Genomic DNA, 14,789 nt, shown 5'->3' with positions numbered 1-14,789 from the left:
GAGTAAACTGGACTTTTGTAAACATTCCTTACTCAGGAGCTAAACACTTGAGATGGGATGAAAACAGTGATTAAAATAAGAAAACCGGGGCGCCTGGGTGGCTCAGCAGGTTAAGCCTCTGCCTTCGGCTCAGGTCATGATCTCAGGGTCCTGGGATCGAGGCCCGCATCGGGCTCTCTGCTCAGCGGGGACCCTGCTTTCTCCTCTCTCTCTATGCCTGCCTCTCTGCATACTTGTGATCTCTCTCTCTCTGTTTCAAATAAATAAATAAAATCTTAAAAAAAAAATAAAATAAGAAAACCAAATTAGCCTTCTATTTCTATGACCAGTGTAATGTACATAGGCTATGATTTAGGCCTATGCCTATATGTTAATTTGACATCTTCAGCGAATTATGTATTTCTCACTTATTAGGCAGGTAAAAATATTTTGTAAAAATTCTGCAGAATTTGTTTCTGAATTACTTAATAATAATGAAATCAAAATTCTATGTTCAAAGACTGAAATTAACAGAATATTGTAATACTGCCTGAATACTCTCCTAGAAATTAAAAAAAAAAATTCTACCTATTTGAGAGAATTGTTCATGTTTTTCAGAACTCCTTCTGAATTGGCCATTCCCAAAATAAAAATTCGTTTTTATAGGTCAAAGACATATAAGTAGTAGATTCACACTGCACCATATAATAAAGTCGGACTTCACTCCTCAGATAGGGAATACTTTAGGTTTGGGCAGAGAACTACTATCAGAGAGCAGGAATAAATTTCATGTTCCCACCCCCATCCTCCAATAAACAATGTAAGAATAACATAGAAATTGTTAACTAGAGTCTAACCTTAGTTATTCTACCACCCTTGGAGAGAAGCACATTTACAAAGAAAAGATCTCTGTTTACCTTCAAAGCACAATACTTTGATATTTTCCACACAATCATTCTTTCTTAAAAGGGGATCACTGTCAAAGGAATCTTTCCAGCCGCGAGTCCTTCACTTATAGCCCATAGTAGGTAGAGGCTGTCGTACATAAATTACATCGATGTAAAGAAGAGACTGTCCTCCTAGAGACCCCATTGTGGGTGGTAGAATTCTTTGCTCAGCTTTTTTTCTGAATTTCAGGTTTTCAGAGCATTGAGTATCAGAGGAACAGAATACATATATGTGCAATATGGTGTCACAGGGATGGAAAATAGGCCAAGTTACAGATTAGAGTAAGGTTTGTATAAAATAAAAAGGTATTGTGATTATATGCTAATATCCTTCCTCTCATGGTCTGCTTATACACACCTGCTTGGAATAAGCACTTCTAAACATAATTAAAACTTGTTACCTTACTTAAAACTGTATTCGCTTATGGCTTGAATTCCCATCTTTTTCTCTTTCTCTTTATTCTCATTAGTCTTCACAGGTCATCTACAGAGACAGAAACGATACATGCCTTTCCTGACCTCATAAGGATACTGTGAGTCCTTCTCTATTATTACATGGTTTCCTTTTTTGTGCTTTTTTTGGATACTGCCAATATTAACTAGACAATATTTCCCACCCTTACTGGAGATTATCCAATTCTCCTGCTCCAGAGTCAATAAACTGTGAATCTCATGCCCCTAATCAACAGAAAACTGCCAGAATAGCTACGAATCAATCTGTAAGACTATCATCTGAGGTTGTCAAACATGAATCAGACGTCATGTCTATGACACTTCAATGGGCTTTTGTAATAGTGAAAACACTCATCTCAATCCTAAGAAGAAAGATAACTTGGATGTTATTTTTTAAAAATCCACTTTGCCTTGGGGCCCCTGGGTGACTCAGTTGGTTAAGTGTCTGCCTTCAGCTCAAGTCCTGATCTGGGATCCTGGGATTGAACTCCTCCCCCGACCTCCTCCCCCACCCCCTCCCCCCACCCTCCTCTCACTCCCTGCTCAGCAGGGAGCCTGCTTCTCCCTCTCCCTCTGCTGCTCCCCCTGCTTGTGTGCGGGGGCTATCTCTCCCTGCTAAACAATAAATAAAATCTTTAAAATATCCTCTCTGCCTTGTAATTCTTCCAGGCAGGGGCTGTGTCTCATATTTACTTTCTATCACTCTCCTGAAGACCCTACAATGTGTGCTGTGTGTCGTGAACACAATCACCCTGCTCTAAAGGCTTTGGCTAGTCTCTTAAAATGTTTGTTATTTTTGCTGTTGTTGTTCTGTTCATCTTTAGTTCTCACCTAGAGGAGAGGGAAATAGGAAAGGAAGAAACACAGGTCATTAGAGGAGCTTGAGACTGGATGGAAGAAAGTGGAATAAATCTCAGAGAGCAAGTGCGCAGAGGCGAGAAGAGAGTGTTAATGAAAGTGAGAGAGTTTTATGAAAAGTTCTTATCAAACCTCTCAATTGCTCTGCTGCATGCTCCCTGCTCTAGATTATTTTTCATTATCTCCCCGTCTTTACATATGTAACATTCACTAATGTCGATCAAGAAGATTCAAGGGGAATTCTGGGCTTAGGTGGTAGCACATTTCATTTGTATAATCACAAACCATGTCCCTTCAGATGTTTTTCATCTCTTGACTTGAATTTGCCATATCTTTATAACTGGCCCCACTGCTTTTGGGCTTCATCCTGCCATCAGGATGATCCAGTAGCAAAAGTCCCTCACATCTCCTCATCTGCAGAATCATGTGAACCTCTTTTGAAAGTCGTGTAAACCCCTCAGGATGGGCTCTCCACTTCTCTCAAGCCCCAGTTCTCGCCACAGTCAAAGACCAGCTGTTCATGTCTTTGCACATTTAGTCTTACGTTCCCTAAAAATCTGTGGGAGAAAAGGAGTTTTTCTGGAATTCTGTTTCTTTCATACTGGCTACCTATTAAACAACAATTTTTCTTTTAAAACCCAACTCAGATATAACTTCCTCTGGCAAGATTTTTCTGACTCAGTTTCTCTCTAGATATATTGAATAACTTTCACTTTCTCTAATCTGCAAAATACAGCAACAGATGAGCATAAGTCATTTTATAGCCTTGTGCTGTTGGGTCCATAATCAAAGGAGCGAGACTGATACAAAGCGAAGGTCAAGCAAAGCTTTATTTTGCGCCAAGCATTGAGAATCAAACCAACCGGTCCGGGTCGCCTCTTATAGAGAGGGCGACCCCTCCCTGCCTTACCGACTAACTTTTAAAGGGCAAAGGCCATGTGGTTGAGCCTGGCCACACACAGGTGGCCAATGAGATTGCAACACACAGAGAAAGCTGCTCAGTCATGCTAGGTCACACACGGGTGGCCAATTGAATCATAATTTACCCTATAGTAGCTATTTGAACTAGCTTATCACCTTGGTCAGAATTGGCGCCCAAAAGGCGGAGCCGACACTCCTTAGTAGCTAGGGAGACAGTATTTGCGCCCCACTGATTGGATGTCTCCACCTGGCCTGACCCGCCCTTGTATTTGGGCTTTGTTACCTGGGACTGGTTTCCCAAATTGCTTTTAAGTAAGTCCCCTGGACGGGGTGCAGGGTCAGTTTAAGTTTTACTGCATAAACAACAAAAATACTGTTTTACCAGATGGAATTGCTTTGGCTAAATAGGCCCTTACAGTGCTTATATGTCTATCTGCCTCATAAACTAGTAAGCTTCTTAATATATATTCCTAGAATTGTGATTTTCCCAGAACTTGAGAGAGAAAGCTACTTAGATGGAATGTGACAAAATTATGATATCATTATCACTGCTGATAAACATGTACAGATACATCTAATAAGAAAGATACTCTCCGTCCTAGGAATTATTTCTAGATTTCCCAGTTCCCTAATATTGAGCTGTAATATTCATAATATAGATTATTTTTGTTTCAAACTTTTTCTGATAAAATATCTATGCTCTGAACAACTACTCTGCTTTATTCTGTGTTTATAAATCAAAATATTAGAACATTAATAGAACTGTTATTTATTTTCTAATAATTGTGGTCTCTCAATTTTTAGTAAGAATGTATAACTACTTTTATTTTTACTGGTAAAGTTATCATTATAGCGTTTCAGCACTTTGAGCCTTACATTAAAATCCATCCCCCAAGAACACAGGCAACAACCTCTTCGACCTCAGCCGCAGCAACATCTTCCTAGGAACATCACCAAGGCAAGGGAAGCAAGGGCAAAAATGAACTATTGGGATTTTATCAAGATCAAAAGCTTTTGCACAGCAAAGGAAACAGTGAACAAAACCAAAAGACAACTGACAGAATGGGAGAAGATATTTGCAAATGACATATCAGATAAAGGGCTAGTGTCCAAAATCTATAAAGAACTTAGCAAACTCAACACCCAAAGAACAAATAATCCAATCAAGAAATGGGCAGAGGACATGAACAGACATTTCTGCAAAGAAGACTCCAGATGGCCAACAGACACATGAAAAAGTGCTCCATATCACTCCGCATCAGGGAAATACAAATCAAAACCACAATGAGATATCACCTCACACCAGTCAGAATGGCTAAATTAACAAGTCAGGAAATGACAGATGCTGGCGAGGATGCGGAGAAAGGGGAACCCTCCTACACTGTTGGTGGGAATGCAAGCTGGTGCAACCACTCTGGAAAACAGCATGGAGGTTCCTCAAAATGTTGAAAATAGAACTACCCTATGACCCAGCAATTGCACTGCTGGGTATTACCCTAAAGATACAAACATAGTGATCCGAAGGGGCACGTGCACCCGAATGTTTATAGCAGCAATGTCTACAATAGCCAAACTATGGAAAGAACCTAGATGTCCATCAACAGACGAATGGATAAAGAAGATGTGGTATATATACACAATGGAATACTATGCAGCCATCAAAAGAAATGAAATCTTGCCATTTGCGACAACGTGGATGGAACTAGAGGGTATCATGCTTAGCGAAATAAGTCAATCGGAGAAAGACAACTATCATATGATCTCCCTGATATGAGGGAGAGGAGATGCAACATGGGGGTTAAGGGGGTAGGAGAAGAGTAAATGAAACAAGATGGAATTGGGAGGGAGACAAACCATAAGTGACTCTTAATCTCACAAAACAAACTGAGGGTTGATGGGGGGGGGGGGGTTGGGAGGGGAGTGGGATTATGGACACTGGGGAGGGTATGTGCTATGGTGAGTGCTGTGAAGTGTGTAACCTGGTGATTCACAGACCTGTACCCCTGGGGATAAAAATATATGTTTATAAAAAATAAAATTAATAAAAAAATAAAAAAAATTAAATTAAAAAAAAAATCCATCCCCAGAGATCAGTGTTCAGATATGAATAACAAGAGAAAAAGTCCCCCCCCAGAAAGAAATGGAAATAGCATCGCAACTGGTAGATTTAAAACAAACTACAAAGAACCTCACATTTTCTGTTCCAGTGCCTCATTACTTAATTGAACTCTCAGAATCTTTTCACTGACAATAAGTGGACCCAAGCGGGAACAATATTCACAAAAACAAAGAACAGGTATCAGAAGCAAGCTTGCTACTGTTAATAACCTTAAACCTCATGATTTAGCAGTGTGTGGGTGTGTGTTTGATATTCAGTGAAATTCAGTTTTTAGAAATTTGTGGGATGAGAATCTTTTTATGCCCTATGTGTGATGGTTGGATGGATGGAAAATTATACAACTTGCTCTGACCACAGAATTGCTATTAGCATATACTCAAAAGTTTATTCAAGAAGTTCAGTATCTTATAGCTTCAAATAACAAGTTATACAATTTTTTTAAAAGATTTTATTTATTTATTTGACAGAGATCACAAGGAGGCAGAGAGGCAGGCAGAGAGAAGAGAGAGAGAGGAGGAAGCAGGCTCTTGGCTGCGCAGAGAGCACGATGTGGGGCTCGATCCCTGGGATCATGACCCGAGCCGAAGGCAGAGGCTTTAACCCACTGAGCCACACAGGCGCCCCCAGGTTATATAATTTAAAGTGGCAAAAATATTGAGGAACTTATTATCCTCTAAGAGGTATCAAGCAGGAGGAGAATTCTAATGGTGTGTACTTTTTTCTCTGCTTTTTTCAACACAATTATATTTTCCTTCTTAAGTACAAGACAGAAAAAGCAGTTTTCTGCATCATATGCAGACTTGACTATACCTGTGAAAAAGAGAGATGACCTTTCCTTCCTTGGGTCTCCTTTTACTGAGAAGTTTCCCCAGAACCCACAGGCAGACTGCCCATCAGAGCACACTGATGAGGATCAGGTCATATGCCCTTGCCTAGCCTCAAGGGAGGCCAGGAAAAAATGTTCTGACATCTTCCATCTTTATAAAGATACAATGACTCTGCCAACAGAATAAGAAGTCAGGTGGAAGATGGTTTAAATGTATCAAATAATATAAAGTTGATAATGTATATATTGCCCATTAAACCTATAAATGTTATCAAGCATAGTACTCGGTATTAAATACAGACAGTAATTTATTTCAATACTGTTGTACTTGTTTTGATTTCATTGACTTCTAGAACCATTTAATGCACATTAGTAAAGACAATGTTTTAGATGACTATGAATAGCAATAGGAACTTGGAAAACTTAGTTTTGTTTTCAAATAAATTCCTGTAGCATTTATTGTTATTGGCTCTCAACTGTAAATCACCCTTCTACAGTCTACTTTGTGAAGCTGAGACTTCAATTAGAAGCTCTACTTTTCCTTCTCCTGCTGGCTTCCTGTTTGGCTCTGCAATTAGAGGGCACTAGGGAGAGAGTGGAAGGCTGGAAGAGCACAAAGGGACTTCCTCAGTCCTATTTGCTTTCTGTGCCTGTATTTCTGCTTGTTATTCCCATGCACCCTAAAGACATGTTTTCACCCTGCCATGCAGATCATTCTGGTAGCAGCTGCTGATTGCAGCTTTTCCAATGCTCACCAGCATTGGAACCAGCTGGTATTTCTTTTCAGCAACACCAGCACTAGCTGGCTAGACTTAAGGTTTAAGTGCCAGCTTTGGGGACAATTCCTTTGGGTCAGAGACTAGAAACCAGCACCAGTCAAGCAGTAAGCCTTCATCACACCTCCTTTACATGTCTAAGTTTTAATCATCTCCCACTCTGTTTTGTTCCCCTCAGTCTGAGGGGAGGCTGCTTCCCACAGGTGCTGCCTCCATGGTACCTTAGTTTAGTACTCCCCTTTGGCCTTTTCAGTTCTTCAGTATCTAGTCATCAATTCTTTAATACATAATACATTTTAATACATAATACATTTAATACATAATAATAAATCTATTCTTTTTTAAGGGAGACTACAGGTTTTTAAAATTTTTTACCTAAAGAACCCTGTACTATTTAATCTTTTCTTGCATCCTTATAATCATGTCTACATCCTGTTTTACTTCAACATTGAGATGCCATATTGGTTTCCATAACTTTCAAGGGTGGGATGTTTTTGTTTGCATCTCTTCACCCCCGTTAATCACAATCTTTAAAAAAAAAAAATTCTAACCCAAAATCTATGTGCTAGGGTAGCAGACATATTTAAGTTCTTTAACCATTTCCTTCTATTAAATTCAATATATACCCTATATTTACGTTTCTCTAAGTTCTCAAGTCATGACTTTGAAATTAAAACATACCTAAAAAGCTATGGCTAGCAAAAGATGGAAAGTGGCATCAAGAGTGGAGAAAAAAGGGAGACAGTGATTTTTTTGGAAACAGAGGAACAGTAGGATATCGGGGGGACAAGAAAAGGACAAGAGGTGGTAGCAACAGTAAGAGAGGTCAGTGGTGATGGAATATGTCCCTGGTTATTTTTTTAACTAAATGGAAAAGAAAGGCTATAAGGTTTGCATTGTGCTTTATGACAGATGAGGACATGATGACCCTTCCAGAATGTCCAGATTGACCTAGACCATCTAATTTGGGACTTCCTGGAACTCATTTCAGGAAGATAGAACACTCAAGAAGGCCTAATGATCCGCCCTCAAAGACTAACTGGATGAATTCAAACTCAAAGAGGGAAACATCTTTCAAATTCACTTTAAAAGCTTTCAAAAATTTTATTTAAAGCTAAAAAGCAGAAGGAGCAAGATTATAGTCAGACAAATACTGTGAAATATTTGGGGCAAGAATTAGGGTGAAGTGGGGAGGAAGAGAAGGATTGACAGATTTGTTACCTAAGGGGTATAATTATCCCCACAACATATTTCCCAAGAACTTTCCAATCTTCAAGCTTTCTGCTTCTGTGCTTTCAAAAGCCAGCCTAGATATAGTCTTCTAAGTGTGTGATGCAGAGGAAATGTGAGATGTATCCCTGATTACTTTGAGTTCCCAACTGTCCTATTTTTATAGCTATCTATAGCTATGTAGTTGACAATAAACTATTTCATAAATGTCAGCCACTTCCCACAAGTTTTAAATTGCTTGCTTCCTACCTGTGGAAACACTTAAAGAAATGACTTTAATTTTTTTTTCTAAGTTAATTTTTTTTCTAAGTTAATCCCTAATTGTAGCAATCAGAGAAATGTAATTTTTATAAAACTTCTTTCAAGGAGTGACTTTAATGTGCTAATTTATTTTTTTGCTCTTACTTATTTCTTTTTTTTGTTGTTATTTAAGTTTTTCTTTCTTTAATTCCAGTTCTTTAACATATAGTGTAATATTAGTTTCAGGTGTACAATGTAGTGATTCAATACTTCCATATACCCGGTGCTCCTCACAGCAAGTGAACTCTTAATCCCCTTCACCTGTTGCTGCCATGCCCCCACCCTCTTCTGGTAACCATCAGTTTGTCCTCTATAGTTAAGAGTCTGTTTCTCAGTTTGCTTCTCTCTCTCTCTCTTTTTCCCCTTTGTTTGGTAACCTACTTATTAAACTAAAACTTTCTTAGTAGGTAGTATAACAATTTTTTTGTTTGTTTGTTTTAAACTGAGGATTAGCAGTCGACTAATCAAGCCATCTCTGCAAATCTGGAATAGAGTTGAGGTCTAGTCCCTCCTTTTTTGATAGGGTACCCCTATCTGGGGCATCCCTGTTGGGGACCCTTTTTATTCCTTAATTGGTGTAACTCCAATAGGTGGAAAAGTCTGATGCTGAAAGCATTCATTTCTCAGTCACTGAATGAGGACAGACTTCTGCCAGTCAGCTACCTGAGGTATCACTAAACTGAAGCATGCCCACTGTGATAAGCCAAAAGAATCAAGAGCTGACCTAAATGGATGGAGGCAACCAGAAAGAGCATATTGAAGAAGGTGTGTTTTGAAAAACAGGAAAAGAATTAAGTGATAGTAAGAGAGCAGAAAAGAATCTCATGAATGGGATCAAGTTATAAAGCTTTATTTCATATGAAATGAATAGAAAAATGATAGTAAGGATGTTTCACCAAATGTATCAGTTTCTAGAAAGACAAATGGAATAGTGACTTCCTATTTTGATAAATTTTCAGCTACTTTTTTGGTAACTAGTTATTGAGTAGTGACTGTTGTCAATTGTTTTTTATTTTAGTATTTAGCTGGGGAGTAGACACCTACTTATAAATTTGCAACATCTAATATATCTTTACATGCATGTGTGGAGTCTGAAGTTGCTTATCCTTTTCCCTCTCTTTTGAACATTGCTATGACTTCCACGCCTCATCTTATTCTTTTCCACAACTCTGTTAGGTTGAATATTACGCCCGTTTTCCATGAGGAAACTGAGGCTCAGAAGTGTTTAGTGATTGGGGCCAAGCTCACATCTAGAAACCGAACCCAGTTCTGTCTGAATGCCAAAGTACTCTTAACTGTCATACTAGCTGCCTGCCTGATTTGGGTAAAGTGATGGTGGGCCACTGCAAGCGTGTTTACTTAACTAGATAATCTATTGCATGTGGTAATGAGGATTGAAGTTTTTAAATGGGTATTTAAGAAAGACAGGAAACTGCCATTACGGAACTCAGAAGTGACAAGATGAAAACAGGAACTGTGAAAGAGAATTCCAGACCTATTTTTAAGGACAGGAGCAGGAAGCAACTAGAAATGGTTTGGTTTGGTTTGGTTGGTTGGTTTTGTTTAATAAAGCACACCAGGAGCAGTCACAGCATGGTAGGGAGCAGGTCTAGGTTCATGGGCAGTAGAAGGAAGGCCCAGCTGAAGTTAAGAAGGTGAATGTGAGGGGAGAAAGTCACGGAAGAGTTAAAAAATCATTCCCAAATTGACAAGCTTAGGAAACCGGGGATGGTAACTATATTGTATTTGATGAAAAATCTGAAATGGAGTGGTTATTTTGGGTATGGTAAGAGGATGAATTTGAAATTCAATACTCACATAATTGGGAGCTGCATTGTATACTTAGAGTAAAATTCCAAGGCAGCCTCTCTGCTTAGCTCCACCCCCAATTCAAACTTTTTATGTCCCACTATAGCAAAAAGACCAAAACACTTTTACAGGAAGGAATAATTTGGAAAGACTGGGCTATAAAGCCAATTGAACTTGGTGTTGATAGCTCAATCATGGATTTTGTTAGATCACAGGTCTGCTATCTCTAGCTGTCTTATGCAGACTGCAAAAACTATTTCCTTTCCATCAATAATATATAGGCTAGTTAAATGTCAGAGTCCCTCCCTCTTTTCTTCCGTCTCTCCCTCCCTTCCCTCTTTCCTCCCTCCTGTTTTGGTTGGGGGTAAAATTCATAGGACATGTGCTTTGGTCACTGTGGCTGGTTTCTCAAGATATTGAATGATGATTTTAGTTATATAATTGACTCCAAACAATAGAATATAGTTCAATTCTGGATATATTTTGTAGACTTGTCTCTTTTTTAAAAAAACTTTTTTTTTTTAAAGTTTATTTATTTATTTATTTGACAGAGATGACATGTAGCCAGAGAGCCAGGCAGAGAGAGGGGAAAACAGGCTCCCCACTGAGCAGAGAGCCTGATGCCAGGCTTGATCCCAGGACCCTGAGATCATGACCTGAGCTGAAGGCAGATGCTTAACCCACTGAGCCACCCAGGCGCCCCTAAATTTGTCTCTTTAACACAGATAAACATTTCCCCTTGGGCTTCATCCCATTTGTTCAAAGAATGATTTGTTCTGACTTTATACTCAATGAATGAATCACCAAAGTGTTCCAGCACGTATTAGACACCATTAAATAGATGGGAAAGTTTTTACCAGTGGAGCCTGTTTTATCTAGGCAAACTTTTCCTTATTAATTCAATCCAACAAGCGTCTCAAAATCACATTTTTGTGTAAACGTGGGTGGATAGTTTCCATCATTAACTTATAAAACTTTATTCTCCTTAAAAACATTAACTTATATTTCTTCCCTAAAAAAATAAAATTGTCAGAATTTTTCACTTGAATTCCCATATTTCTTTCTTGAAAGAAAAATCAATAACCTCTGTGCTCCCAGACCTGTATTTATCACATTCTACTTTCCTCCAATTCCCTACCAAACAACAAAAACAATAGAAAAACAAATTCAAGAAATGGAAAGAAAGAGAGAAGAATGACTATAAGCCCCAAAGTCTGATTTGATTTCCTAATAATGGGAAATTATTTTAACAGACTTATGGCATTATATAGGAGGACTGCATCTTTCAGAGTGTGAGCAATCAAGAGAAAAGATAAATGTATTCAATGTACTGTCTACGAAGCATTTTTTAAAAGATTTTATTTTTCAGTAATCTCTTCACCCAACGAGGGGCTCAAACCCACAAACCAAGATCAAGAGCTGCACCAAATGAGCTAGCCAGGCACCCCTGTATGCTAAACTATTTATGCGCAGTATCTCATTTAATCCTTACAATCAACCTTATGAGTAGTGTTACTATTCACACTTTACAAATGAGGAAACACTAAACTTGGTTAAATAATTTGGCTAAGGTATGAGGTACAGTTTAATTCAAACTAATCCCCGAATAAAGGCAGTGTCTGAGTTTTAAACCAACTACTGTGCAATATACTGCCTATGTTACTATACCTGTCATGTTGTATAGTCTGGGATATATGGGTAGTGTAGTAGTGTGGGTAACCCTATTTGCTAGTTTTCTGTCTTGTCACCAACTTCCTTGAGTTAGGAAGTTATATTTCCTCAGAAAATGTCAATAGTTCTTGGAGATGAGATTTTTTTCTCCCTTTGCAATAGAATCGAATCCTCTGGGTTGATGAGAACAATCTGACAGCTCACGTGGAGGCTGGTATCACAGGACAGGAGTTGGAAAGACAGGTAGGTTATTTCCTTTAATTAAGGCTTACAAAGCATTTCTTACTGTTTTGCTGTAAATGTTATGGCTGGTTACAGACATGCACTTGTTCAGGGATGATTCTGTACAAAGAAAAGATTACCAAGCATTACACTACTGCTGTCAATTCATACTTACGGCAACTGCCTCCAGGATTTGTTTAACAGCGTCTGCAGCATCTCGTTCACTATAATACCCCTTCTCCACAATCCTAAAAAGAAAACCAGGAAATCCTTCTCAGACACATGGGTTCAGGGGAGTGGATTTTTTTTTTTAAAGAAGTTAACCGAATTAATGGTAAGGAAGATACATCTGAACAATTGCAACATGTCAGCATAACACCAGGGGAAATATTTCCATAAACTGATACTCTAGCAATCTTGGGTCTCTTTAGGAAAATGAAACACATTTATTTTGCCTAGGCTTGAACTGTCCATCCTGTCTGAGGACAAGAGAAAAAAAATCTTTTTAAACTCTGTATTGAGAATCGTGTTAAATATATACCAAGTAGACAACACACCATGAAACATCCCTTGTAATTTTTACACAGCTTCAGTGATTATTAACTTATGGACAGTGTTGTTTTATCTATCCAATCAATTATTTCCCATCCTCTTTTTTTTATCATAAAGCAAATATTTGGCATCACATAATTTCATTCATAAGTAAGGTGTTGTCTCTAAAAGTATAAAGGACTTTTTAAGACTCATAACTATAATGCCATTATCATACCTATAAATTATAATTCCTTAATATTTTCAAATATACAGTGTTTCAGATTTCCAACTGTCTTGGACATGTTGAAATTTGCTTGTTTGAATACATATCCAAATAAGGTCCATATAATTTGACTAGTACTTCTTCCTCTTATCTTCCTTTTACCTGGAGCTCCTTGCTTCTCCCTCCTTCCCCCATCCCTCTCCTCTTTCTCCAGCTGGCTTTCTTTCTTTCTTTTTTTTTTTTTTTTTAAGATTTTATTTATTCATTTGACAGACAGAATTCACAAGTAGCAGAGAGGCAAGCAGAGAGAGAGGGGGAAGTAGGCTGCCCACTGAGCGGAGAGCCCGATGTGGGGCTCGATCCCAGGACCCTGGGATCATGACTTGAGACGAAGGCAGAGGCTTTAACCCACTGAGCCACCCAGGTCCCCCTCTCCAGCTGGCTTTCTATTCTAAATAAATGACTTGCTCTTTTGTATGGATCTGGACAAGGAAAGTTTCTTTTCCTTTAAGGAATCTTTCTTTTAACTTAAATCTTTTCCATTTTAATTCTGGGAATGTTTTCCTGAATTAGAATGCTTTGTATGTGTTTTCTTCCATCACTTTGGTTTTCTTTTTTTGGGGTGTGCAATTATATGTATTGTGAGTTTTTCTACTTTTGATGTATATTGTTCTTCTATGAATTTCTTAATTTTAGTATTAACTAATGTTAATTTTAATTTTCTGTAGATGTTACACTTTTATCTGTTTTGTGGGCATATCATCCTGACATGCTGATTTTCTATGCTCTTATAATCATTTTTATTGCAATTAATGGAGACACCTGTCTGTTGTTGCTTATTTTTAAGCAAAGTTGGTTTTCTTAACCATTTTGATAGAGTGATGGGTCAGGTTATCTTTTCTAGTTTCATGGCCCTTGACTGATTGTTTTCATGAAGCATTCAAAATTATGACCTCATACTTTCTGAGATCTCTTCTCTTCTATCTGAAACTTCATTCCCTTGCCTCTACACATCTCTGCTCTGGTTATTGGAGTCTCTTTTCAGCAGTTTCTCCTAATGTACACAAGGCGGCTTCAGATATTAGTTTCAGGAGTTCATAGGGCCTTAACTGCATTAGTTTCTTCAGACCTTATTGTGGGTGCAGCCCTTGTGCTTCTCAGAAATTTGGAAGGCAAAAAGCTCTCACAATTTCAGCTGTTCTTATATTGGCCCATTCTGCTTCCCAATGATTTGGAGGCTTTGGAGATTTGAGTGTTCTCCTATTCTTAGGTTCATCAGTGTCTTCTTGCATCCTCTGACATAGATGCTAATACCATGAAGCTCTTGCAATCATTATTAGTTTGTCCTCATTCACATGTTTTCTAGGCTTCATGGGGAAGCCTTGTCACCTGGTTTTGTTATAGATATTGTCTATAAGTTTTTGTTTTTTCTGTCCTATATAGGGATACTTCAGAAGACTGGAAAACCACACTGTTGCTGTTTCTTTCTTCCCAAAATTTCAAGAGAAAACACATTTTTGATAACACCAAAGATTACCAACTTGCATAAGATGTTTTCAGCTGACAAAAGGTTTATTGTGAAAAGTCTGACAAAGGTCAATTCAAAACATTTAAGAGTCAAACTTGAACATTTTTTATAGCTTTGCACTGAAATTTTTTAGAGTGTTAATATCTCAAATAGCACATTTATTTTTTAGAAATTATCTTCCATTCTTTTTTTTTAATGTTGTGGTAAGAAGTTCTAAGTTCTTGAAGTAGTTGGTATTAGAAGCTGGAATTAAAAATCTATAGAATCTTTCCAAAATAGGGGATGGATGATGAGGAAAAGCAGAAAAAAATAGATATAAAATAATATATAAGAAGATACCTTAACAACCATAATAATCAAGATTCAAAAAAATTATATCGATGCAAAAATTTC

The 14,789-nt window shown here is 38.0% G+C and overlaps 1 protein-coding gene across 6 annotated transcripts in view; it reads right to left on the bottom strand.

Moving 5' to 3' along the window:
* Positions 1 to 14,789, bottom strand: part of CAMK4 (calcium/calmodulin dependent protein kinase IV) — a 326,108-nt gene that overhangs the window by 65,868 nt on the left and 245,451 nt on the right. For all 6 annotated transcript variants that reach the window (XM_047728971.1, XM_047728970.1, XM_047728973.1 and 3 more), the window contains one exon: positions 12,287 to 12,359. In XM_047728971.1, coding sequence (XP_047584927.1) covers positions 12,287 to 12,359 — 73 coding nt within the window. The remainder of the gene's footprint in view (positions 1 to 12,286; positions 12,360 to 14,789) is intronic.

Source organism: Lutra lutra, chromosome 5, assembly GCF_902655055.1.
Source record: "Lutra lutra chromosome 5, mLutLut1.2, whole genome shotgun sequence".
Taxonomy (NCBI): Eukaryota; Metazoa; Chordata; class Mammalia; order Carnivora; family Mustelidae; genus Lutra; species Lutra lutra.
This window is presented reverse-complemented; position numbering and strand designations above follow the sequence as displayed.